This window comes from Xenopus laevis, chromosome 1L (assembly GCF_017654675.1).
Source record: "Xenopus laevis strain J_2021 chromosome 1L, Xenopus_laevis_v10.1, whole genome shotgun sequence".
Taxonomy (NCBI): domain Eukaryota; kingdom Metazoa; phylum Chordata; class Amphibia; order Anura; family Pipidae; genus Xenopus; species Xenopus laevis.
In genome coordinates, this window is record NC_054371.1 from 27,366,130 (window position 1) to 27,393,126 (window position 26,997).

The window sequence follows — 26,997 nt, forward strand, 5'->3', positions numbered from 1 at the left end:
TGTAGTATACAATGGGATTCTTCAGAACTTATCTGTTATCTGCTGTGTATCCTGTGCTTGACTGGCTGCCCCCATGGCTACACAGCAGCTTGTTTATATAAACTATAGTTGTATTTCTGAAGCAAAGACACCAGTTTTACCAGTGGGGGGAAAAACGACATTATACTGTCATTACTTTATGTTTGTTATGTTTTTTTGCATTGCTGTTCCTTTTACAGAATCAGCATCACAACATCACCCAGCAGTGCATTCCACAACCTCACTGTCCTCACTGTGAAGAACCCCCTACGTTGCTTCAAATGAAAGTTCTTTTCTTCTAGTCTAAAGGGGAGGCCTCTGGTACGGTGATCCACTTTATGGGTAAAAAGGTCCCCTGCTATTTGTCTATAATGTCCTCTAATGTACTTGTAAAGTGTAATCATGTCCCCTCACAATCGCCTTTTTTCCAGAGAAAACAACCCCAAGCTTGACAGCCGACCCTCATAATTTCATTCTTCCATTGCCTTTAAAAAGTTTAGTTGCACTTAGTCTCTGCACTCTCTCCAGTTCATTTATATAGTGAATAAAGTACAGTGAGTCGTGTGACAGAAATTACTTCACTAATCACCGTTTATAAGGATATCATTGACAGGATATTATTGTATTCTATCCCTCTTAAGGACTGGAGTCCAAAACTGCACTGCATACTCCAGATGAGGCCTCACCAAGGACCTATAAAGAGGCATAATTATGTTTTCATCCCTTGAGTTAATGCCCTTTTTTATGCAAGACAGAACTTTATTTGCTTTAGTAGCCACAGAATGACACTGCCCAGAATTAGACAACTTGTTATCAGTGCCACTGACACACCTAATAAAATCCATGATGGGGACCACCTATGCACAACTTTGAAGCCTGGATCATTCCTTATAGAGATGCTGAACCTTTAGGCTGGTGCAGAAAGTTCTGTATATAAAATGTGGCATTTCTAATCATACATTTTTAGGGTTTAGTTTTCCTTAAAAACAATGCTTCTCGTCCCTGATTTAGCATTAATTAAATGAATTCCAAAATGCAGTATATATATATTCGTTAATGTTGCCACTTTCCACTTGTAGGTTAGTTTACAGGCATGCTGATTAGCCTGTATATAAAAACCATGACTTATTTAACAGGCTGGGAGAATAATAATGGCTTTTATTATAGTTGAGCTATAGCTTCCCTTTCATTTACAGAAAAAGAAAATCTTAAACATGTCCATTCCATATTTCTAACTTATTTGATTTATGATTTTTAATTAAATGTGATTAATTGTTTTACAGGTTGCTAAACCCGAGGCAAACTATAGACTTTCCTGTAAATCATTTGACTTCTCGCTCTTGTGTATTTTGCAGCCATGTGGTCTCGGAGTATTCCTGCATGACCGACACCGAGCGAGATCAAATTGACCAAGACGCACAGATATTCATGAGAACCTGCTCTGATGCAATTCAGCAACTCCGAACAGAAGGTAACTGCCAAAGAAGTCTGCCATGGGAAGGCTAAATGCTGTAATTAATGGGAGTGAGGCACTGTTTACACTGCAAATAATTCACTCTACCATGTAAAATGTCATTCCTGAACCAGCAAATGTGTTTTTTAAAATTTATAATATTTTGCCTGGTCATGTGCTTTTAGAAAGAACCAGCACTTTAGAATGGGACTGCTTTCTGGCAGGCTGTTGTTTCTCCAAGTCAATGTAACTGAATGTGTTGCAGTGTGACCTGGATTTTACTTTGAGTGTTGTTCTTAGATCTACCAGGCAGCTGTTATCTTGTGTTAGGGAGCTGCTATCTGGTTACCTTCCTATTGTTCTGTTGTTAGGCTGCTGGGGGAGAAAGAGGGAGGGAGTGATTTCACACCAACTTGCAGTACAGCAGTAAAGAGTGACTGAAGTTTATCAGAGCACAAGTCACATGACTGGGGCAGCTGGGAAACTGACAATATGTCTAGCCTCATGTCAGATTTCAAAATTAAATATTAAAAAAAATCTGTTTGCTCTTTTGAGAAATGAATTTCAGCGCAGAATCCTGCTGGAGCAGCACTATTAACTGATTCATTTTGAAAAAAAAAAAACGTTTTCCTATAACGGTAATTGTAATATTGACTCTGCTAATATAATTACATTAAGATAACCGCACTACCTGCTGTTTTCTTCTGTCAACTGCCCGAGCAGCAATTATGTTAGTGAGCAAAGGAAAGTCTTGTAATTTTGCTCTGCTCAGCACAGCAGATGGCGCTGTTTTTTTTTAATTTGTTGACACTACATGTAAAAACTCCTCATATTGAAAACTAGAAAGCCATTTTTTCCAAGGTTTACCTTTCCTTTATGAACTAAATGACTCCATCTTGCTTTTTTTTCTTCACAGCCTTTTCAAACTCCTTCCATAGCCCTTCAGTTGTGTCATAATAAGGGTACATAGGATGGTGCCAATGGCACGGGCAGGTTTGAAATATAGAAGATCGGATACTATTTGTTTATCTTTGGCAGACATCACACCCAAAGTTAGTTTAAAGCCTGTACAGAGATACCACACATCAGTGACAGCATAGGTTTTCTGTATTAGGAATGCTTCAGCAGGAACGGTCCTCTACGTTTGCTCATAGACTAAAAAAAAGCTTCAAACAGGGTCGGACTGGGCCAGCTGGACACCGGGAAGAAATCCAGAGGGCCTCGCCTGCCAAGACCCATTCTCTGCCCTTGCTGCCCTTGACACCCTCTCAAGTCGTGGCAAAAGAAGGTACACTCATGCACTCACGGGCTTTGCGGCCGCACCTGGGTATTTCAGTGGGCTTTGCGGCTGCACCTGGGGTTTTTCAGTGGACTTTGCGGCTTCACTGGGGCTCTGGAGTGGGATTTGCGGCTTCACTGGGGCTCCGGAGTGGGCTTTGCGGCTGCACCGGGGCTCCAGAGTGGGCCTTGCGGCTGCACCGGGGCTCCGGAGTGGGCTTCGTGGCTGCGCCGGGGCTCCGGAGTGGGCTATGCGGCTGCACCGGGCTCCGGAGTGGGCTTTGCAGCTGCACCGGGGCTCCGGAGTGGGCTTTGCGCTGCACCGGGGTTTCAGAGTGGGCTTTGCGGTGGGGGTGACCCTGATATAGCAGCCCCGGTGGGCCCCCCAGTAGACGCTGGCTGCAAAACAATCTAGGTATTCCTTGCTGCAGCTTGAAGCCACATCAATTCTATAATCAGAAAGAATTAAATTGCTAGTGAAACATGGCCCAGGGAATATATATCATACCCATTTTTAGCATTCTGAACACATTCGTAGCACATTCACTATACTGGAAGTACTAACAATGTCATTGTTGATTTTTTTCCCCTAAAATATCCTCTCCTCCTCTCTATTTAGGCTTTATATTCTGTGCTAAAGCAGGCAACTAAGAAGTGGATTGTACCTGCTCTGTAGCCCAGTGTGAGTGTGTGTTCTGCATATTAATCTGCCCCTATTATTCCAATGGTAGTGATCCTAATATTTTGTTACCCTGTCACAATGATCAATGTTCCCCAGTTTTCTTGCTTCCCGTTGTCTGCATTCTAATTGTAAGTACCAGGGGGGAATTGCATTGTGTATTGTGAGGCTGCTAGTGTAATGTTTTATTGAATTCATTCCGCTTGGACAGCCACAAATGAGCATTTGTAATGATAAAAATACACTTTCTGTGATTATTCTAGCAATGTATCTGAAGAGGGGTCAGGATTGCCCCTGCTTAGATGCCATTTCACTAGTATGGCAACTCATTTATGATTAGGCCAAAGGCACGCTGAGCAGATTCTCAGTCAGTGGATAAACGGTGGCCGAGAATCGGCAACTAGAAGAGTTCTTCTGTTCCTGCACCCGGAACCACGGCATAGGCCCTGATGCAGTCACACACAGCAGAGCGGCACAAAAGAGCGCTAATTCAAGTGCCTGCGTTTATCCACACGCTGACAGTCTTATAGTATTCCTGTGTTCTGGAAATACATTTGTTTTAAGGGCCCCATTCAGGTGCAGACTGAGATTCAAACTAGGTCCTGGCATTTCAAATACACAGATCCACACAGCCCCCACCAGCCCACTAAATAGCATCTCTCTATGGCATCTTACAGCAGCTCCTCTGGCATTTGCCAGAACCCATAGATTGCAAGTCTGAGCCTGGTCCAATTATTTCTTATCCAAACTGCAGTTTTTGCTTCAACTCTTAAGGTGGCCATCAACGGGCAGATTAAAGCTGCCGATATCAGTTCTTTAGACCGATTCGACAGCTTATCTGCCCGTGTGTGGGGCTCCCGACCAGCGCCGGATTCGCTGGGTGGGCGCCCCTAGGCCGTGCGCTCCGCGTGGTCCTAGCGCCCGCCCGCACTACCACACGCTGCGTGCGAGCGCCGGAGCACTGGGAAGCACAGGCTCCCCACAGAGTGGCTGGGCGGCATGCCACCCCCAAAAAATGTGCTGCCCTAGACCCGGGCCTGCTCCCGATGGGTCCCCACAATCGATATCAGGCCAAAAATTGGCCAGATGTCGATCGGGCAAGTTTGATTTTTCCTTAGATCAGCTAGTTGATGCGATCCTTTGGCACCCATCCGCAGCATAGTGATCCAATCGTTCGGCTCCAGGGCTGAACGTTTGGATTAACCCGATATCGCCCAGCCATTAGTGGGTCGCCAAACGAGCGTACCTAATAGTGTATGCCCACCTTTAGGCTTTCATTCCCAGCACCAGTTTTCTACTGTATGTGGATCCTGCAACAGAATTTCAGGGTTAACAGTACTAAAGAAACGATTAGCAGTCACCATTTTGACTTACAATAGACACTATTCTCCACTTATACCATCTTGCCTTACTATACACACTGCCACTTCCCTGACACCGTAATTACGGCACCTTCTCCTGACACCAACTATTTATACTGTACACACTATCAACGGCCCATTTTCCTGACATCTTGCCTTACTATACATACTATATCACATTTGCAACTCATAGCAGAATAAAGATACATCTTTGGGGCCAACTACGTTTTCCCCTGCATAGAACTTATCCCCTGCCGGTCTCCACAATTTGTAGATTTGTGAGTTCTTGGGCAGCCACCCTGCTTGGACACCACGTTATAGACACTTCTGATCACACTTGCTGCAAAAGCAACTGAGCAGCAGGAAGACAAAGTTTAAATGCCCTTTACACACTTCCAGCAAATGTTATTGGTACTGTACTAGTCTTATGTTCTTCATGCTCAAAGGTGTAGCTCACCTTAGAATTAAAGAAACAGTAACACCAAAAAATTTAATTACATTTAATTTACCGTTTCCCTGCACTGGTACAACTGGATTATTTGCTTTAGAAACACTACTTCTAGTTTATGTAAACAAGTTGCTGTGTAGCCATGGGGGCAGCCATTCAAAGCACAGGTTACGTATCAGATAACATGCACTCTGTAGAATCCCATTGTATTTTGTTACAGAACTTAACTGTTATCTGCTAAATAGCCTGTGCCTTTTCTCCTTGTTTAGCTTGAATGGCTGCCCCCATAGCTATTTACATAAACTATACAGTAAAACTTCAATTTTACATCCCCTGATTTTAAAGTGGACCTGTCACCCAGACACAAAATTCTGTGTAATAAAAGTGAAATTAAACATGAAATCCAATTTCTATTTTTATTAAAGCATTCATAGCTGTTGTAAGCTCATTTAAAAAATCTCAGCTGTCAATCAGATGTTGCCTGCCCCTCCTCTATGCAATTACTTTCACTTTCCAATCAGTACTTCCTAGATGTCACTGATCTCCCCACATTCCCCCGTTCTCTTCATCGTTTAATTGTGTAGCCAGGGCATGGGGATGGACATTAGGTCCCCCATTCTGGTGCACAAGTTTTTGAGATGATGCAAGGCTTGTCTTAATAACAGTGTCCACAAAATGGCTGCTTCCTGCTTGCTATAATTATGAATTCCCAGACTGAAGGAAACAAGATTCAAATAATTTATATAGCGTAATTAAAGTTCATTTTGCTTGACTTATGTCTTAAAATTGGATTTCGGATCATTTGTTTGGGTGACGAGTACCCTTTAAGTTTTCCCTCATTTTACATTGTTGTTTGGTGGTCCCCCTATATATTATGCACAATACTTTTCCCTGATTTTCCTGGATTTTAAACCATTTCTTTCTGTTCCCCTGAAAAACATAAATGGGGATTCTACTGTGGTTGTCTTTCTAAAGCAAGCACATAACTTATACCAGTGCAGAGAAACGTACACTATATTTTAATTACTTTAAACCGCTTTTATTTTTTGGTGTTACTGTTCCTGTAACTAATTATTTTTTGGTGTTACTGTTCCTGTAACTAATTAGTACAGTCTTCACCAGTTGCAAAATGTCTTCAGGTTTTTTTTTCCTTTGTTTTGGGTTTTTTTTTTGCAGTTTTTTGTTCTGCAATGCTGAGGCTTAGAATTTTAAGTTGTTGTGAGTGTCCCCTAAAATCACAGCTCCCCGGATTGGTTTGTATTTAACCCAATGATGATTTTCTGTGAGGAGAGGTTGCTTTGATTTGCTTCTCAGCACAGTCACCCTGAATTACAGGATCTCTTTGCTTGCTGATTACATTACGTGACGTGACTTGGTGTGAAAGGAGAATCACAGTAACAGCAGAAAAAGGCTTCATTTTAGTTATAACTACGTACATTTAATTAAAGGACATATAGTACTCATTAATATCCATTTCTATGGACTGTTGAAATGGTATAAGCGCAACTTAAAGGGGTGGTTCACCTTTCAGTTAACTTTTAGTGTGTTATAGAATGGCCAAATGCTAGGCAATTTTTTTAATTGGTCTTTATTATTTATTGTTTTTTAATTCTTCTGACTCTTTCCAGCTTTCAAATGGGGGTCATTGACCCCATCTAGAAACAAATGCTCTGTAAGGCTACAAATGTATTGTTATTAGTACTTTTCATTACACATCTTTCTATTCTACTATTCATATTCCAGTCTCTTCTTCCGATCAGTGCATGGTTGCTAGGAATCAGATAATTTGGACCCTAGCAACAGTGCTGAAATTGCAAACTGGAGAGCTGCTGAATAAAAACCTAAATAACTCAAATAACCACAAATAATAAAAAATGAAAACCAAATTTTCTCAGAATATCACTCTACATCCTACTAAAAGTTAACTGTAATGTGAACAACCCCTTTAAGAAGCTCTATTACCTTTAACGAAATAGAGGTTCTGCATAATGTAGATCAGTGGTTCACAAACCATTGTGCTGCCTGCACTTGGCCAGTTTGCTCCCCTTGATAAACCCGAAAGCCCAACTTGAAGTGCAGTAAGCTAATTTAATGTCCTAGGTATTTTGAAACAATGGCTGAATTGCAGGTACATTGATATTTTCCTATATCTGTAACCTTGTTATATGCTAAAGGGGGTCCTGACCCAAGGTTGCACATCCAAGGTAGGTTTGAACTAAACAAGTCCAGCTGATTCCCAGCATTAAACCACTAAGCTCCCAGACATGAACTCCTATAAATCCCCCCACCTGAGTTTGTCAAACTTGTTATGAAACTTCCATGATTTCTTTGCAAATTGTGTTAATGTTCACAGTCTTCAATGCCTTTGCTTGTAGGACAGGTTTTTATGACCCTTTCAAACCTTGGTGTCTTAATTAAAGACTGTTCTATCTTATGTTCCTGCAGCATTGTGCTTAGTAAAGGGGGGTACCTATCCTGGCATAATCATGCTAGAGAACGAACTAAGAGAGTTTTCCCCATATATAGGTAGTTTCCTTAGATATATGTTAGTCTTTTATTTTACAGTACTTGGTACTGCATACCTAGCACTGCGTACATAGCACATATAGGTATGGGACCTGTTATCCAGATTGCTTGGGACCTGGGGCATTTCAGATAACGGATATTTCCATAATTTGAACCTTCATACCTTAAAGGAGAAGGAAAGCTACCGAAGCAGTTTATTGCCAATAGATTAGCCACAATAGTTCATGCTATAACACTATATTTATTCTGCAGAATACTTTACCATACCCGAGTAAACAGCTCTGTTTGTTTAGGATAGCAGCTGCCATATTGGCATGGTGTGACATCACTTCCTGCCTGAGTCTCTCCCTGTTCACTCACAGCTCTAGGCTCAGATTACAGCAGGGAGGGGGGGAAAGTGAGAGGGAGAGAGGAGCAAACTGAGCATGCTCAAGCCCTGGAGGTTTATGCTGAAAACAGGAAGTCTGATACAGAAGCCCATGTGTACACAATAGAAGGAAATTAATGTTTGTTTTGATAGAGGACTCAGAGCAGCATTTACTGGTGTATTTACCTTTCTGATAAAGCTTACTTAATTTTTTTAATTTTTTAAGTCTACTAGAAAATCATGTAAACATTATATAAACCCTATAGGCTGGTTTTGCTTCCAATAAGGATTAATTATATCTTAGTTGGGATAAAGTACAAGGTACTGTTTTATTATTACAGAGAAAAAGGAAATCATTTTTAAAAATTTGGATTATTTGGATAAAATGGAATCTATGGGGGACAGCCTTTCCCTAATTTGGAGCTTTCTGGATAATGGGTTTCCAGATAACGGATCCTATACCTGTACTCTCTTGTCATTTTTTGCATGGTAAATGAAGAAGTGTGTTGGTCTGAGTCAGATAATAGAATTGCCTAAAGCTGAAGGTTACACTGAAGACATTCATTTTAAAGCTGAATAAGAATTTATTTCCTGATGCTTCATATGCCATCTCCCCATATTGAAATACTACTTGGAGCAGTCTGAATAAAGATGGCCATTTCAAAGCAGCAATCACACTGAGGACCCAGCAACCCACAATAATGAGGAATATACAAAACTATTATTTATATGTTATTTATTATTTATATGTGTTGGTGCAGCACAATGATAACGCTTTCCTTTTGTTGCAGCCGGCAAAGAGAGTCATTCTCTACAAATAAAGGAACACCGCAACGCCGTCCTGGATTTCATCGAAGACTATTTGAAAAGTAGGTGTTGGAGTTGATTCGGCTGTAATACTCGCATTGATTGCTTATGAATAAAACATGGCGCTGCTCTGGTTGTAGAATTTAAATATGATTTCTGTACCCGTTATTTTTCTGATAGGAGTGTGTAAACTGTACTCGGAACAAAGAGCCATCAGGGTGAAGCGAACAGTAGACAAGAAGCGATTGTGAGTATTCGTAATGAAATCAATCACGGTACCAGGCTAGGCAGCAATTCCATGCATTCTTATCGTTAAGTAAATCCCATTATGCGCTGTTGGAAATTGGCACATTCTGGAAACTGCTTTAGAGGAAAGTGTTCTTGCGGGAAAAAGGAGAACTTTCCTTTTTAAGACTGGATGTGGCTCATTGCTGTAGCCCAGATTAAGTCTCACAGCCAGTTTCATGCCATTACAACTCAGAATTAATTACAGGATGCTGTTTATTTTAAAGGAACAGTAACACCAAAAAATAAGTCTTTTTAAATAATGACATTATAATGTACTGTTGAGCTTCACTTGTAAAATTGGTGCCTTTGCTTCAGAAACACTACTATAGTTCATATAAACAAGCTGCTGTGTTGCCATGGGGCAGCCATTCAAAGTTGAAGATGGAAAAAAGGCACAAGATACACAGCAGATACCAAATAAGCTCTGTAGTATACAATGGGATTCTTAAGAACTTATCTGTTATCTACCGTGTATCCTGTGCTTGAATGGCTGCCCCCATGGGTACACAGCAGCTTGTTAATATGAACTATAGTAGAGTTTCTGAAGCAAACACACTAGTTTTATCAGAGCAGCACAACAGTACATTATATTGTCATTCCTTTAAAAGACTTTAATTTTTTGGCATTACTGTTCCTTTAATGGAAAACTATACCCCGCAAACAATGTAGGTCTCTAAAAAAAAAAAAAAGATATTGCATAAAACAGCTCATATGTAAAACCCTGTCATGTAAATAAACTAGGGATGCACCGAATCCACTATTTTCGATTCAGCCGAACCCCCGAATCCTTTACAAAAGATTTGTCAGAATACCGAACCGAATCCTAATTTGCATATGCAAATTAGGGGTGGGAAAGGGGTAAACATTTTTTACTTGTTTTGTGACAAGTCACGCGATTATGCATATGCAAATTGGGATTTGGTTCGGTCGGTCAGAAGGATTCGGCTGAATCTGAATCCTGCTGAAAAAGGCCGAATCCTTGTCGAATCCCGAACCGAATACTGGATTTGGTGCATCCCTAAAGTAAACCATTTTCATAATAATATACTTTTCTAGTAGTATGTGCCATTGGGTAATCGTAAATAGAAAATTGCCATTTTAAAGTTGTAGTATTGAGTATATTATAGTTGTAGTATTTCTGGTCAGGTGATCTCTGAGGCAGCACACAGACCATCACAAAATGTTGGCTCAAGGCAAGAGATGTAAAAGGGCAAGATTTACTTAAATATATATGCTTAAAGGACCAGTAAAAATTTTTTAAAAATTTGTTAGTATACATCAAAAAATAAACACTAACACAAATTAAACTTTTAAATAGCAAAGCCTTTATTAAAAAATAACTTACTGAAACTCTACTTCCGCTTCTGTTCAGAAAAGGCGAAACGGCGACATCCATCCTGCAGCAGTTGATTTCTTCTCCCTCGCTCTCTCTCCTGGCTGTGCTCGTTCTGGCGCGCTCTGCCGGCAAGAATGTCAGCCAGCTTCTTCTTCTCCTTCATCACACTTTCCCCAACCACTAGAACTTTGCCATGGCCAGCATCCCAACTACAGCCGCCAACCTCCCCCACCAATAAGCATCTTTAAATCTTCCGACGTGCCGGTCGCGTGAGGTCAGAACGCATGCACTTTGCATCCCTCCAGCACATGGCTTCGTCCCTCCCAGGCAGCTTTCCGGGACTTGCTCATTCGCACTCCCTCTGTTTCTGGAGCAGCAGCAATTCGGCCGAGCAGCAACAGTTCTACTTGCTCTTGGGTAACCTGCTCAGCCCTGAATACGGCCCAGAAAACAAGCAGAGGTAAGAGTTTGACTGAGCAAGTTGGCGGCTTGGCAGATGTATGCATCTGATTCTGTGAGGTTGTATTGCAATAGCTGCTGAACATGGCCGACGTGTGAGTCCAGACCAGCACCTCCCTACGTGGAACCCAGCATATGAGCCCAGTGCTATGGGTCCGAGCTACTCTGCCTTTTCTACAACTTTTTGCTGCGATGGGACTTGGGAACGTACCATTATTAGAAGTGTCATAGCTGTTTCGTGCTGTGTCAGTCTGACAATACATGCGCTAGACATAGGGCGGCCAGGAGAGAGAGCGAGGGAGAAGAAATCAACTGCTGCAGGATGGATGTCGCCGTTTCGCCTTTTCTGAACAGAAGCGGAAGTAGTTTCAGTAACTTATTTTTTAATAAAGGCTTTGCTATTTAAAAGTTTAATTTGTGTTGGTGTTTATTTTTTGATGTATACTAACTAAAATGTTTTTGATGTTACTGGTCCTTTAAGTATTCATTTTGGGGGTATAGTTTTCCTTTAAAATAAACCACATACTGTAATTGATTCTGAGTTTTAATGGCATGAAACGGACTGTGAGACCTAATCTGGGCTAAAACACATTTTTTTTTTTTGTTACTGTTCCTTTAACTTCTTTTTGTGTGTATGGAGGGGTCAGTGTGAGTGTATATACAGTATGTATGGATACTGGGTTTCACTTGGAGGGGTTGAACTTGATGGACTTTGGACTTTTTTCAACATAACTTCACTATGTAACTCTGAATCAATGGTTTGTTATGAGCCACTGCTAAAGGGAACCCAAATAAACACTGAACCTCAAACAAATTACCCAAACAAGTCTACAAATTACTGGTAATGGGCTTGTATTTTGCAAGTACTGTAGAACCCCTATTTTACGTTTTTCAGGGGACCAAAAAAATTGTGTAAGATTCAGGGAAAAGGTCAAATCAGGGAAATGCATTATATTGGCAAGACCACAAAAAACTGTGTAGAATGAGGATAAACTTTTACTGTATTTAAATGAAAATGGTGTAAAATAAGGCAATTTTGAAGGTAAGTAAAAATGTATGCCAAACACAGGTATGGGACCTGTTATCCAGAACGCTTGGGACCTGGGGTTTTCCGGATAACCGATCTTTTCATAATTTGGATCTGCATACCTTAAAGGGATACTGTCATGGGAAAAAAAATTTTTTTCAAAATGAATCAGTTAATAGTGCTGCTCCAGCAGAATTCTGCTCTGAAATCCATTTCTCAAAAGAGCGCACAGATTTTTTTATATTTAATTTTGAAATCTGACATGGGGCTAGACATTTTGTCAATTTCCCAGCTGCCCCTGGTCATGTGACTTGTGCCTGCACTTTAGAAGAGAAATGCTTTCTGGCAGGCTGCTGTTTTTCCTTCTCAATGTAACTGAATATGTCTCAGTGAGACATGGGTTTTTACTATTGAGTGCTGTTCTTAGATCTACCAGGCAGCTGTTATCTTGTGTTAGGGAGCTGTTATCTGGTTACCTTTCCATTGTTCTTTTGTTTGGCTGCTGGGGGGGGAAAGGGGAGGATATCACTCCGACTTGCAGTACAGCAGTAAAGAGTGATTGAAGTTTATCAGAGCACAAGTCACATGACTTGGGGCAGCTGGGAAATTGACAATATGTCTAGCCCCATGTCAGAGTTCAAAATTGAATATTAAAAAATCTGTTTGCTCTTTTGAGAAATGGATTTCAGTGCAGAATTCTGCTGGAGCAGCACTATTAACTGATTCATTTTGAATTTTTTTTTTTTCCCCCATGACAGTATCCCTTTAAGTTTACTAGAAAATCATGTAAATCAATAGGCTGGTTTTGCTTCCAATAAGGATTAATTATATCTTAGTTGCGATCAAGTACAAGCTACTGTTTTATTATTACAGAGAAAAATCGTTTTTAAAAATGTGGGTTATTTGGATAAAATGGAGTCAATGGGAGACGTCCATCATTCAGAGTTTTCTTGATAATGGGTTTTCGGATAATGGATCCCATACCTGTTTATACAACTGACCCCCCACAGCATGTGAATGTGATGTCACACCGGCTTTTGGATCTTGTGTATTCTTAGACTGTGCTGGGGATTTTTTAGGAAGAGAATTGCTCTGTAAATGTCACTCGTTTGATTTTGCCCAACGGCAATGAAATCACTGCTGAATGTCATGCAAGAAGTGACAAGCTGCCCCCCTCATGAAAACTGATTGTAGAAAGTCTTAGTAAAAGTGTAGGCTAACCCTAGATATAACCTTTCCTTTGTGCCGAATTTGGTATAATGGAGGATTAACAATTTGTAGAGGGGGTAATTTAACCAATCCCTTACAGAGTTCTATTCCAATGGAGTAAATAGTTTTTTGCTTCCCGATTGCTCAAATGTCAGGTTCATTATGTCTCAGTACAGGTAAAGGGTCCGTTATTCAACAACCCGTTATCCATAAAGCTCCGAAGCTCCATTTTAATGAAATAATTTAAATTTTACATCAATTTCTTTTTTTTCCTCTGCAATAGTACAATAGTAGCTGGTACTTCATCCCAACTAAGATATTATTAATCATTATTGGAGGCAAAAACAATGCTATTGAGTTTAATTCACATTTAAATGTTTTTATTTAGTAGACTTAAGGTATTGAGATCCAAATTACGGAAACACCTCTTATCCGGAAAACCCTATGTCCTGAGCACTCTGGATAACAAGTCCCATACCTGTAATCATTGCAACTGCATTTATGGAAGCACATCTTCAAAAATCCTAAATATATATACATATATATTAATTTTTTAATAGTTTGTAGTTGGAATGGGAAATTTTTTTTCTCTCATTTTGTTCACCCTTTGAACATTTCGAGTACTGAATTCCTTTAGATGATTTCCCTTTTTGAAGTCTAGTTAGAAACATATGAATATTTATAAGGCTGTGTAGACAGGTGCTTATCAACGGCTTCCCTATAATAGAGATACATTTGACAAATATTAATGAGGCTTGCCTTTCAATGCATTGTCTTGCCAAGATAAAAGACGCGAGTTAAAATAATGGAAATGACAAGCTCGCCATTGTTTCCTTGAGATAGACGGTAAAATGGATATACATTTGATTGGCATAAGTACAAGTTAAGTCGAAGTAAGGAATTTGTGGGTAATTAATATTCTGAGCAGTTGAAGTGCAGTAGAAGAAATTTGGTATCAAGCATTTAGCCCCAGTGTTTTTTCACAGCACTGTAAAAAAAACCTACACGGGTGAGGGGTTGAAATAGAGTAAACAGAAAAACTGAAACATAGGCACTTCATTTTCAGAGTTAAAAGCTGGCAAAGAAGACTTAAGGCACCGAGTCTAAAGCTGGCAATCTGTGGGCTGGTTTCTATAATATCCAGCCAACTGGATCACAGTCTCATCTGGCATAGATGTTGATCAGCAACAGCCCTCCACCAGTCTGTTCGTAGAACTGCTAAATATAACGTGGAGATAGCTGCTGTAAATCCTTGCCTATTGGCAGTTTCTCGAAAGTCACAGCTACCAACCCTGTGGAGTTTTTCCAGATAAAGTTGGGTTCCACTGACTTTATAACTGCTGGGTTTTTCTGAAGCAGTTCCAGCTTGGAAGGAAGCTATCCAGAATTCTTGGGACCTGGGGTTTTACAGATAATTTGGATCTTCTTACCTTAAAGCTGGCCATAGACGTGCAGATTATACCTCACAGTATGTTGGAGGAACGATCGTCTGTGCCAATCTTCCGACCTGCAACTAACCATAAAGTAGTAAAAAGAACAAATCATAAGAAGCTCAGGCCATTAATTGTCAGACAGCAATTGTCATGTAATCTAATGTGGATTTTATAGTTTTTGTGTTGTTTAATTTTGAGTTGTTTAGTTTACAAACTTTCTCCAACTCTGCAGAACCAGTGGCTGCAGCAAAATAATCCTCCAAATAGAATCCCAGTTGATCTGTTTAAATCTGGCTCCATGATCTTTGTCCCTGCAGCTGGAGTTGGAAACGGTAAAGGGGATGTAAAGGCAAAAATAAAATCCAATACAAATCTCTACACAGTCGCTGACTGCTCTACAGGGAGACAAACAAAGCTGCTTGAGTTCTGCATGGCTGAGAAGTAAGGCGGGGGCTCCTGATTGTTTCCCTGCTCAGCAGTTAGGGCCCATCTGACAATTCCTATCCACAGCAGTAAATGAAGGGAGAGTTTCACTGCATACAGTCAAGTTTCTTATAAAAACAGTACACATTTTCTAATTAAAGTATATTGGAGATAGGTTTCTTTTTCATTAAAGAAAGTAAAAATGGGATTTTATTTTTTGCCTTTACATGCCCTTTAAAGGGGTTGTTCACCTTTGAGATAACTTTTAGTAAGATGTAGAGAGTGATCTTCAGAGACAATTTGCAATTTGTTTTCATTTTTTATTATTGAAGGTTTTTGAGTTATTTAGCTTTTTATTCAGCAGCTCGTCAATTTGCATCTTAACCAATCTGGTAACTAGGGTCCAAATTACCCTAGCAACCATACATTGATTTGAATAAGGGAATGGAATATTAATAGGAGAGGCCTGAATAGAAGGATCAGTAATAAAAAAGTAACAATAACAATATATTCGTAGCCTTACAGAGCATTTGTTCTTTAGAGGGGAGTCAGCAACGTCCATTTGAAAGCTGGAATGAGTCTGTAGAAAAAGGCAAATAACTATGAAACTATAAAAAAATAAATAATGAAAACCAATTGAAAAGTTGCTTAGAATTGGTACTTCTATCACATAATAAAAGTTACCTTAAAGGTGAACCCTTTAACAAATATTGTATCTCAAAGTAAAATGGACTCCTGTGCTTATATCCTTTCAGTACTTGAAGAAAAAGTTACTTTAACACATTACCCTGATTTTACATTTTCCCGGATTTTACAATTTTTTCCTGGTCCCCTGTAAAACATAAAATGGGGGTTCTGCTGTATTAATAAGCAATGGTAATTACAGAGATGACTAAAAACTACTTTGAATATTAATATGATCAGTGTCACAGAGAGAACTTACATCTGCTTCTAGCATTACATCGGATGTATTCACATTACTTAACGCAACATTAATCAATGGAATATTCAAGTATTGTGCCCCTTGTAGTATCCACAGTTCCACTGTAAGTGCAGCAAACATTGAACAAACAATGAATGGTCCCCTTTTGTTTGTTTCTGGCACCGAGGCATGTAAGTCAATGCCATTCACCCATTGGCCCTTTTGTTGCCCTTTACTTCTTGAAATTCCCCACCCTTATGCTTGCCAGTCCACGGCTCCTACCCAAAACAAACTTTTGCTTGTTGTTGCATTCCAGTGCCCCAAGACTTCATTCCCAAATTCAGCCTATTCTTTCCTAGGTGTCTGTATTTTTATATATATATATATATATATATATATATATATATATATATATATATATATATATATATATATATATATCTCCATCCATCACTTTTCTTACAATTCCAACCCAAAAGTGTTTCATCTGCCCCTGGTTATCCTTTCATCACCCGCCCCATGTTCACAAGTTCCCAGACGATCCCCATTCTTTTACAACCATCAGCTATAAGTTATGTGTAATATAGCCTTTCGTTTGTAGGAAGAAAACCAGCGCTATAAGCGAACTTTATTTCGTATAAGTTATGTGTGCTATATCATAGATTACAGAACTTGTAAAGTGTCTAGCACAATGTCCACGTAAGTCCATGTGTTTGTTCTAACGTTTGCAGATCCAGGTTAGAACCCGAAAAAATCAACAAAACACAAAGTTCCCGCTCAGAGGACAGTGTTCCCCTAAAACAATTGGATACAGGCGCCGAGAAAAAATCAGCCGATGATGAAAATATTGGTAAGATCTATGAGCAGAAAGAATGATATCAAGCACTTGTGTGCACACACATCCACTATAATATCTTACAAGAAGTGGCTCAGAATAATACCTGTGATTAACAAGTATAGCTTGCCATTGGTTTTCAAAAATACTCTCATAGAATCACACATGGGCGTATTTATTAATCAGTGATGCTGCCCACAGCATCCAATCAGCAATTCAATTTCAGCAGCGCATACACATTAGAAAACAAAGGTAAAAATCTGATTAGTTGCTATGGGCAACATCACTGGTGATGTTTGTCTCCACTGTTAATTAATATGCCCCTTTATGTTCTGTTCTTCTGTTCTTGGTCGTGCAGGACAACTTCAGATTTCATTGTTTGAACATAAAGGAAACGTCACTCGATGCAAGTTATAAGTAAAATGAGGTGGTTGTTTTTCCTGCTCATGCCATGCCACTGGAATACCCTTTATTAATCACGTGTGGTTGTTGTGCCCTTTATGAAGTCAGACCATGCTTCCTGATCTATTAGACCATCCTCTTGGGCATTCTTCTTGTGAGGTTCTCTGAAAGTGTGTGGCCAGTCAGCTATAGACAAATAAAAGGGGAAATAAATGAAAGAGTTGTAGCATTGGAAAAATAACCCTTTCTCTGCCCATTTGGTAGTAATGTATTAAAACCTGGCTTATTCTAAGTCATTTGCTTTTACTATCTACAAATGAGACTCCTTATTGTTTTTTTTCTGTACACCAACCTATGTAAATGCACAAAAAGAACCAGCACACGGAAGCACTTGTCTGGGGGTGTTCCCTGTGCTGTACTACTGGGAAAGGCACCCTCTGCAATATAAACACAACATTTCCGGTGGGATACGCCATCACCAGGTGAGGGACATGCCCTGAAAAGTTGTGTTTTCTCTTTTGATTTATAAACCACAAGGGAACACCCCCAGAGCTTACATGTGCTGGTTCTGTTTGTGCGTTGACATTGCAGATAGTGCCGTTCTCTCCCAGTAGTACAGCACCGAGTAGCCGCAACAGGTTGTGCCTGCGGACTATACTACTCTCTATATTACCAACCAGTGTAAATCCTTCAGTGGTAATAAAGAAAGTGCATTTACCATTCCTTTTTTGTCTATGGCATCTCCCACTCATAAGTATGAATTGTTGGGTACACAGAATGCCCTCTTCTTTATTCTCTGTCCCTTTACAGGTTGCAAATGCAATTTATTTAAATAGTAACTTCTGCTTTGTAGAACATTGGAATCATTACGTTTCTTCAGCATGCATGCGTTCTGTATATTCCAACAGACAGGACAGCGCCAGAACGAAACGGCACATCTAGTCTGTGGGACGATGGTCGGAGTGAAGATGAGTTGTCGCCTGAAGAGATCCAAATGGTAATTTAGTGTCAAGCCAATTTGGTTTTGCAAACGGAAATAGAAGTGACTGTAATTCCTTGTAGCTATTCTTTAATATTCATGACCTGTTTATATTCAGTTAAGTTGGAATTAGTCTATGCCTCCTTTCCGTTGCTAGATTGCCGTCGCCTTGAAGGGGTGGTTCACCTTTCAGTTAATTTTTTGTAAGTTATAGAACAGCCAATTCTAAGCAACTTTTCAATTGGTCTTCATTATTTATTTTTTTATAGTTTTTAAATTATTTGCTTTTTTCTTCTGATTCTTTCCATCTAAAAACAAATGCTCTGTAAGGCTACAAATGTATTGATATTGCTACATTGTATTACTCATCTTTCAATACAGACCCTCTCCTGTTAATTTTCCTGTTTCTTGTTCAAATCAATGCACGGTTGTTATGTTAATTTGGACCCTAGCAACCAGATTGCTAAAATTGCAAACTAGAGAGGCGCTGAATAAAAAGCTAAATAACTCAAAAAACACAAATAATAAAAAATGAAAAACAGTTGCTAATTGTCTCAGAATCTCACTTTCTACGTCATACTAAAATTTAATTTAAAGGTGAACAACCCCTTTAAAGAAAAACTTTGCCCCCAAAATCGATATTTAAGCAACAGATAGTTTATATCATATTAAGTGGCATAATAAAGAATCTTGCTTGCCTTGAGCCAATATTTTGTGATGAGCTGTGTGCGGCCTCAGAGATCACCTGGCCAGAAATACTGCAGCTCTTGACTGTAACAGGAACAAGTATGGGAGCAAAGGATAGAACTCTGTCTTTTAATTGGCTCATGTGACCAACATGTATGGTTTGTTGGATTGTTTGTGTGCACCGTGAATCGTAGCATCCCAGTGGGTGGCCCTTATTTTTTAAAATGGCAATTTTCTTTTTAGTATTACCCAATGGCACATACTACTGAAAAATATAGTTTTATGAAAATGGTATATTTACACAAAGCAGGTTTTTACATATGAGCTGTTTTATTCAATATATTTTATATATAGAGACCTACAGTTTTTGAGGGGTGTAGTTTTCCTTTAACATAAGCGTCGGGTTCCAAGATCATTTGCTGTGTACAAAATCCTTGTCCCTCAGTAGTTCGCTAGAATATGTACAGAATTACATTTTGTCAAGTTGCCAAGGGAGGTGTGAAATCCAAATAGCTGTTTGGGCTGTAAATTGCAAACCTTGAAAGGCGGATCTGACATGACTCCCATTGCCGTCGTTCAAGGGGTGTGAGATTGTGGAGCTCTCAAGGAATGAGAAGGAAAGGTGGAAATTCAGCAAATAGGTTTATGGCACAAAAATACAGTTTTCTAGCATTTTCCCAAAAAGAAAAACTGTCTGCAAGAAAAGCGTTTGACAGTGACTGTGCTTATGGCCCACCTGATGGTTATCTCTTCAGAACCTGAATTATAATGTTTAAGGCAATAACCTCCTGCAGACACAGGTTATAGCGATTCTCAAAGTCTTTTTTTTTTTTCAGACATATTTTGTCAGCATTGTTTTCTTTGGCACACTCCGCAAAAAATAATAAAACAACTATTTTCGGTTGCTACAAGGAATCCCAAGGAATGTACCGTGATGCAATGCCCTTTAGACGCATGGTTTCCGTTTTTAACCTCTTTGGGGGGTGAATCACGTTTAGCCAGTGGAACAAGTTACCATAAGAGTCCCCATAAGTATAAGACAAGAAGTGGTTGCTGGAGAAAGAGAGCTTATTAATAATATTCCAATAATAATAAATCCAGTTTTTTTTTTTTAACTATTTTTTATTGATTTTTAAACACAAAGAAAAAGATAATGAAAACAAGCAATGGCAATATTTGACAATGGGTACACAGTTGTGTATCAACAAGTTAACATGCACATGTATTAAGGACATTGCATAACATGAAATATTGAGCATCAGATGGGGAAGGGGAGGGTGTAGGCATCAGTGTCTACCCACAAGTCATAGAGGGCTTGTGATGGGGTTCGGCACTTTTAGTATTGACAAATGCGGGAGTAGTACCCTGTACCCAATGTTGTGGTCCACATTTTTCATATGTGATTTTGTAATTGTCCATAAGACGAGTCCCACAGGAACCAGTCCTCTGCAAAGGACACTGATAGAGCCATTAGGTATTCCATTTAATTAATCCAGTTTTAACTACAATTTTTAAACATCTGAAATATTTCCATTTCAAATCCCCATTTAGAGCATAGTGGCAACTATCCCGTTAAGTCTTTTCACAATAGCAAGAGAAATAGGTAATCTTGGCCCAGTAGGGAATTTAATGGATGGCTGAAGTTGCTGAACATTTCAGCTCTTAGTAGGCTACAAATATGCCAGCAATTAATTTTATTGAGCAGGAATCCGATCCAGGGAGTCTCCTCCTGCAAATCTGGCAGCTGCGCTTGAAATCACACAATCCCGGGGACACTGCGTAGCCCCTCATAAGGCACAGTTGTAATCAATCACACAGAAACAGAATTGCCGCATCTCATGTGGTGGTATATACACATCACTGCACATCTACACAAACTATAGCAACCACTTTTTATGCTATTTATTGTACAACACAGTGGAAGAGGAAGAGCACCATTATATGTGAAATATGATTATGTCAGGGCTTTAATACATTATTAACACACTGATGTAATTGGCAACTTCAAATACAGTTCAGTAAATGCAGCAGCCGGGGTGGGGAAGTGACTACTATCTCCAAGGATTCGAGGTTACCGGGACTGTGTACAAATTACATATTTGTAATGGGACAGTTAGTGTTAAGAGATGTCATAAAAAGAGAAAAATCAATATTTTACCACAGTTCACTGTAAGTGCTGTGCTGGGAAATGGAGCTGGTCTCAGGGGCCTTGTTTAGCTAAATAAAGCTGCTAAAAGGCTTCATTTTGGGGATGTATTATGAATTTGTTCCCAGGTCTGTGCATGCCTTAAAGGGATACTGTCATGGGAAAGGCAGAATTCTGCACTGAAATCCATTTCTCAAAAGAGCAAACAGATTTTTTTATATTCAATTTTGAAATCTGACATGGGGTTAGACATTTTGTCAATTTCTCAGCTGCCCCAAGTCACGTGACTTGTGCTCTGATAAACTTCAATCACTCTTTACTGCTGTACTGCCAGTTAGAGCGTCACGCACCAGGGCCCGTCCCCCTCTAGTTACGCTACTGAGTGCAGGCACAAGTCACGACTGGGGGCAGCTGGGAAATTGACAAAATGTCTAGCCCCATGTCAGTTTTCAAAATTGAATATAAAAAAATCTGTTTGCTCTTTTGAGAAATGGATTTCAGTGCAGAATTCTACTGGAGTAGCACTATTAACTGATGTGTTTTGAAAAAAACATGTTTTCCGATGACAGGATCCCTTGAAGGTGATGGGAGCACCTCTGTATTCAGCTGAAGCTTTTGGAAGGGAGGAATAGATAGAGTAAGGGAAGCAAGGCTAGAGTGAGAGGGGAAGGGGGTGGATAGATTAAGGATTTAGGAGCCTAACCATAAATTGGCTTTGAATCAATAAGGGGTGGACAATGCGCTTTATCCCAATGCCGCTCCTTTCCCATGCAGAGACACTTTGGCTATGTAAAGAAGTAAAAACAATTATACCGTTGTAGGGATATGCAATAATACAGTATATACAGTATAATAGGGATCAAGTGTTCTCATTTAACTTGCACAAGGGTGCCCAGGTGAATCTGATATGCATTTTGTCACTTAAGGTTGCCATATTACGATCGTTCTTGCGTCCATTGGTCTTAAGAAAGGTCGTTCATTTCAACACACACATGTAGAGCGGAATCGTCAGATATACAGGTAGAAACTAAACAATTCTACCTGTATCTGACTATTGAGCACTAACAATGGCTGATGTTTGGGTGCCTTCAAAGGGCCGATCCAAATTTTCCAGCCAGCCTGTTTGACGAGCTGACCAATATCCAAGTCTTCTGCCAATATCGGTCGGCTCAGCTCCCACCATACACTCACTGAATATCTTACGAAAATTAGTTTCATGATATTATTGGTGTGTCCATGGCCACCTTAAGGCTGGCCATTATGAAACTAATGGGGTAAGTAATAATTGCCAAAAGTTGGCAAGATAGTGGCCATAGAAACAAATTGTATATTTCCTTTTACTTCAATTTTTGCTATTTTTTCTTTGGTTTGCAATGGTTTACTAGACCCTTTGCAAATTTTGTATTATGCCATTTGTAGTGTAATTTACAGCCTTCCTTTGGGTAAAGTAACTAGAGCATCCATGTCACTTGCAACACATGAATCCATCTTGTACTGGGTATACTGGTATATATGATATCTGCAATGGAGTGCAATTACTTCTGAAGTTGCCTGCTGGCCTTATAGAAGAAGGAAAGTCTGTTTGTACTTGGGGGTGCCAAATGTTAGGCACCCCTAAGTTATTGTATTGATTTACCTGAAGCCCCGGCCCGGTGCTCCTATCAGCAGAAAACTGCACCGGCCCGGGGTTATACCAGTGAGCACCACGGAGAGATCTGCTTCCTCTCTCCTCACGCGGATGCGCATGCGCAGTAGAACGAAAAGCCGAACTTTAACTTAAAAGTCGGCTATTTCTTTCTACTGCACATGCGTTTGCACGCGGGAATTTGAAGAATAAAGAAGCCGGAAGAAGAGCTCTCCGTGGTGCTCTCTAGAAAAACCCTGAGCCAATGCAGTTTTGCCCAGGGTTTCAGGTAAGTCAATACAATCACTTGGGGTGCCTAACATTTGGCACCCCAAAGCCAAACAGACTTTCCTGCTCCTTTATGTTAAAATAGAGACAATTTTGTCAATGGGGGAGTAGTACTGTCCCTATTGTGTAGAGGAAATTTCACTTATAGGGGTGGTTCACCTTAGATGTAACTTTTAGGGGCCGATTTACAAAAGGAGGTTATTCCTTAATGTGTAGTTTTGCTCGTTATTTAAGGAACGTTATTTAAGGAACATTATTTAAGGAACGATTCATCAAAGTATTTTCACATGCGCTAATAAATATATCACAATCGTTAATTCTACATTACCGCACAGTGGTATTCTAATCACATTGCAATATTTATAGAATAGAATTAATCCTAACGCATAATTCACAAACATCTTTTAAGCAATAAACGCATAAAATAGTGTGATAATTACTGTGAAATGTAACACTTCCCAGGAGTAGGTGTTACTAAACAACATCAAATGGATTAATAGAGGAAGATGTATGAGGAGCAGTAGGGCAGCATTTAAAGACCTTTATGAGGAGCTGGAGCCTTACCTACAGCCACTAACACATTTTCACAGTGCCTTGGGCAGGTCCAGAATGCTCTGTGTTCTGTGTGAAATATCAAGTTTCCAAATAAAAGTAATGACTGGAATACTGTAAAAATAGACTTCTACTCTGTCAGTGGCATCCCGTAGGTCTTAGGTGCTATTAGGGTTGCCACCTTACATGGAAAAAACTACCAGCCTTCCTATATATTTGTCTTTTTTCCCTATTAATAACATTGGGTTTAGCGATCATTTTTACTGGCCAGTTCGCAACCCTAAGTGCTATAGATTGCACTAATAACGTGTGACAATATCAAATGGCTTAAAATAACGCACAAAATAACTCATGTTATAAAATACTGCAAAAACAATTCACTGAAAATGAATGAAAAAAAACCCGCATCATTCCATGTAAGGTGGCAACCCTAATAGCACCTAAGACCTACGGGATGCCACTGACAGAGTAAAAGTCTATTTTTGCAGTATTCCAGTCATTCCTTTTACTGGGAAACTTATATTTTAGATCGTTAATTCTAAAATATAAGAAGTGACGTCATTTTTAAGGCATGTTATAAATAGCACTCACTTTTTTGACCTTTTTTGAATCTGCCCCTTAATATGTTATAGAATGGTTAATTCTAAGCACCTTTTAAATTATCTTTATTATTTTTTTTTTTAATTATTTGCTGTCTTATGTCTCTTTCCAGCTTTCAAATGGGGATAATTGACTCCATCTAAAAAAACAAATTATCTGTAAGGCTACACATTTATTGTTATTACTTCTATTGTTATTACTTCTTTGTATCACTCTTATTTCTAGTCAGGCCCTCTTCTATTCATATTTAGTCTTTTGCATGGTTGCTAGGGTAAGTTGGACCCTAGCAACCAGATTGCTGAAATTGCAAACTGGAGAGATGCTAAATAACTGAAAAACCACACATACAGTACTAAAAAATGTTTAACAATTGCAAATTGTCTCAGAATATCACTCTCTACATCATACTAAAAGTTAAGTCAAAGGTGAACACCCCCTTTAAAGTTCTATCCAGTAGACATTGGGACCTCAATTATATATGCCTGGGAATTCCAAGATTCTTTCTGTATCACAAAGACCTGTATTCAAGGTGCAAAGTGTGCTGCAGGGTACATAATAATGTTTTTTTTACATTTTTCACCCTGCACTTTGGAGGTGACCCCTCTGATGTACGTAGTTACATACAAGTTAGATTGAAAAAAGACACACGTCCATCAAGTGCAACCTTTTTACTCTATTTTAACCCGCATAACTGCAAAAAAAAAAAAAAAAAAAACATTTGAAGCCTCTCCAATTATCCTCAGAGGGGAAAAAAATCCTTCCTGACTCCAAAATGGCAACTGGACTAGTCCCTGGGCAGAGAGGTTCAGCTTCAGTGTGTAGACAACGAGGGACAGCCGTATGCGCTGGTGCTTTATTATAAAGTATATAATAATGTGTGCATGTGTTTAAATTGTCTTCTAAACTAGAATATGCTAAACAGTTAGTAGAGACATGGGGCAACTCACTGGGGTCACTTTAATCCGTCTCACAGATTCATTTCAAATTGAAAACGCAGCAGAAATGTCTATGTCCTAAATGCATCTCTTGCCTCCCCATTAACTACAAGACAGGTGTTCTGTTTGCAGATTATAAAACCCAGCCGTCTCCTGTGCGTGAGATAATTCAGCCTGTAGGATATATGGGCACTTCAGGACTAGCAGACAGTAATAATAAAAGAAAGGAAGGAAGTTCTCTCGCAGCGCGACAATAGAACTCGTACTCTTTATACATTTAATATTTCATCCATCATCATTTTCATTTCAGCTAGCTGGAAAGCCGTTGAAAGCGGAACAAGGAAAATGCGAGACAATTGAAATAAAAATAAATAGAAACCATACATAAAGCAAAGACAGACAGAATAATAGCGCGTGAGAATTTTATGTATTGTATTTAGACATTGGTGCCACACAGATAATTCTGCCGTTGAAACCCAGCAGCAAGGATCAGCCCTAGTGATGAAATATTTCAGTTTGATCACAATCTTCTTCTTTTTTTTTAATGTGGTGTCTTTAGAGGTCCTGGGGAAATCAGAAATGACACGCTGTTTGCTATTGCTATTGACAAGACTGCAGTAATATCAATCAAGCCGCTTATTTCAACGTCGCTAAAATGAATATTCCACTATAAATAGGACAATATAAAACATTCAAATCCATAAATGGTTCTCTAATACCTGAGTAATCATGATTAGTGTTTAGCAAGTGATGTAGAAGAAAGTATTCCGCTATTAGTCCTTGTACATGGATAGTAAAATGACCTTGCTCAGTTGAAGGGAGTTCCATCTGTAGAGGTTAAAAAAGTTTGTTAAATAGGTGGTTCACCTTTCAGTTAACTTTTAATATGTTATAGAATGGCAAATTCTACGCAACTGTTCAATTGGTTTTCGTTATTTATCTTTTATAGTTTTTAAACTATTTGCCTTTTTCTTCTGACTCTTTCCAACTTTCACATGGGGGTCACGGACCCCCAAATGCTCTGTAAAGCTACAAACTTATTGTTATTGTTACTTTTTATCAATCATCTTTCTATTCAGACCTCCTTTTCATATTCAAGTCTCTTATTCAAATCAAATCAGAATGACAGAAGGGTTCTGGACATAGATAAGGAGTATAATGGGGGAAAAGAAACCCAAAAGTGGCTAAAAATAAAGCTGGCATAATGAAAAGTCTGTATTACCTCTAGAAGCTCTCCAGTGTAAATAGAAAGCGCATGTTCTTTTCTTAGTTTAAAAAAAGGAGCAACCTTTTTTTTTTTTTTATATATATATATACTTAATTTTTGAAATCTGACATTGGGCTAGACATATTATCAGTTTCCCAGGTGGCTAGAGTTGACACCTCTACCGGCCTGGCCGGTAAAAATGTTGCTTGGGGACAATGTTATTATTAGGGAAAAACCTAGGGTTGCCACCTCACCGGTATTTTACCGGCCTGGCCGGTAAAAATGTTGCTTGGGGACAATGTTATTATTAGGGAGAAACCCTAAAAATAGGATGGCTGGTATTTTTCTACCGGCACCTGCATTGCTAAAAATGGTAGATATGAGAACAACACTCAATGGTAAAAATTAAATTATGCGACCCCAATTGCATTGAGTAGCAAAAACCATAGCGATAATGCGACTTAAATTGCGTTGAGTAGGAAAAACCAGAGCCGGTCTGTTCTATCATGAAGTGCTGGCTCGAGTGTGCGGTTATTGCTCGCGAGGCCACTGGGAGCTAGGACCCAGGTGGCCTAGGGGCGCCCAAGCCCGAAATATTCGCCTGCGTAAAAGTCATGACAGAATCCCTTTGATGAAACTTAATGGGAAATGCAGATAAGCAAACAGGACATGAGGGGCTGCCATTTTTTTCAGATCGTAAGCTCTTTT

General features: G+C 39.4%; 1 protein-coding gene across 2 annotated transcripts in view; it reads left to right on the top strand.

Annotated features, from left to right (window-relative positions):
• Positions 1–26,997, top strand: part of stx18.L (syntaxin 18 L homeolog) — a 153,597-nt gene that overhangs the window by 67,619 nt on the left and 58,981 nt on the right. For both annotated transcript variants that reach the window (XM_018250399.2, NM_001096210.1), the window contains exons 3-7: positions 1,374–1,489; positions 8,922–8,999; positions 9,118–9,184; positions 16,766–16,884; positions 18,180–18,268. In XM_018250399.2, the coding sequence (XP_018105888.1) occupies positions 1,374–1,489; positions 8,922–8,999; positions 9,118–9,184; positions 16,766–16,884; positions 18,180–18,268 (469 nt within the window). The remainder of the gene's footprint in view (positions 1–1,373; positions 1,490–8,921; positions 9,000–9,117; positions 9,185–16,765; positions 16,885–18,179; positions 18,269–26,997) is intronic.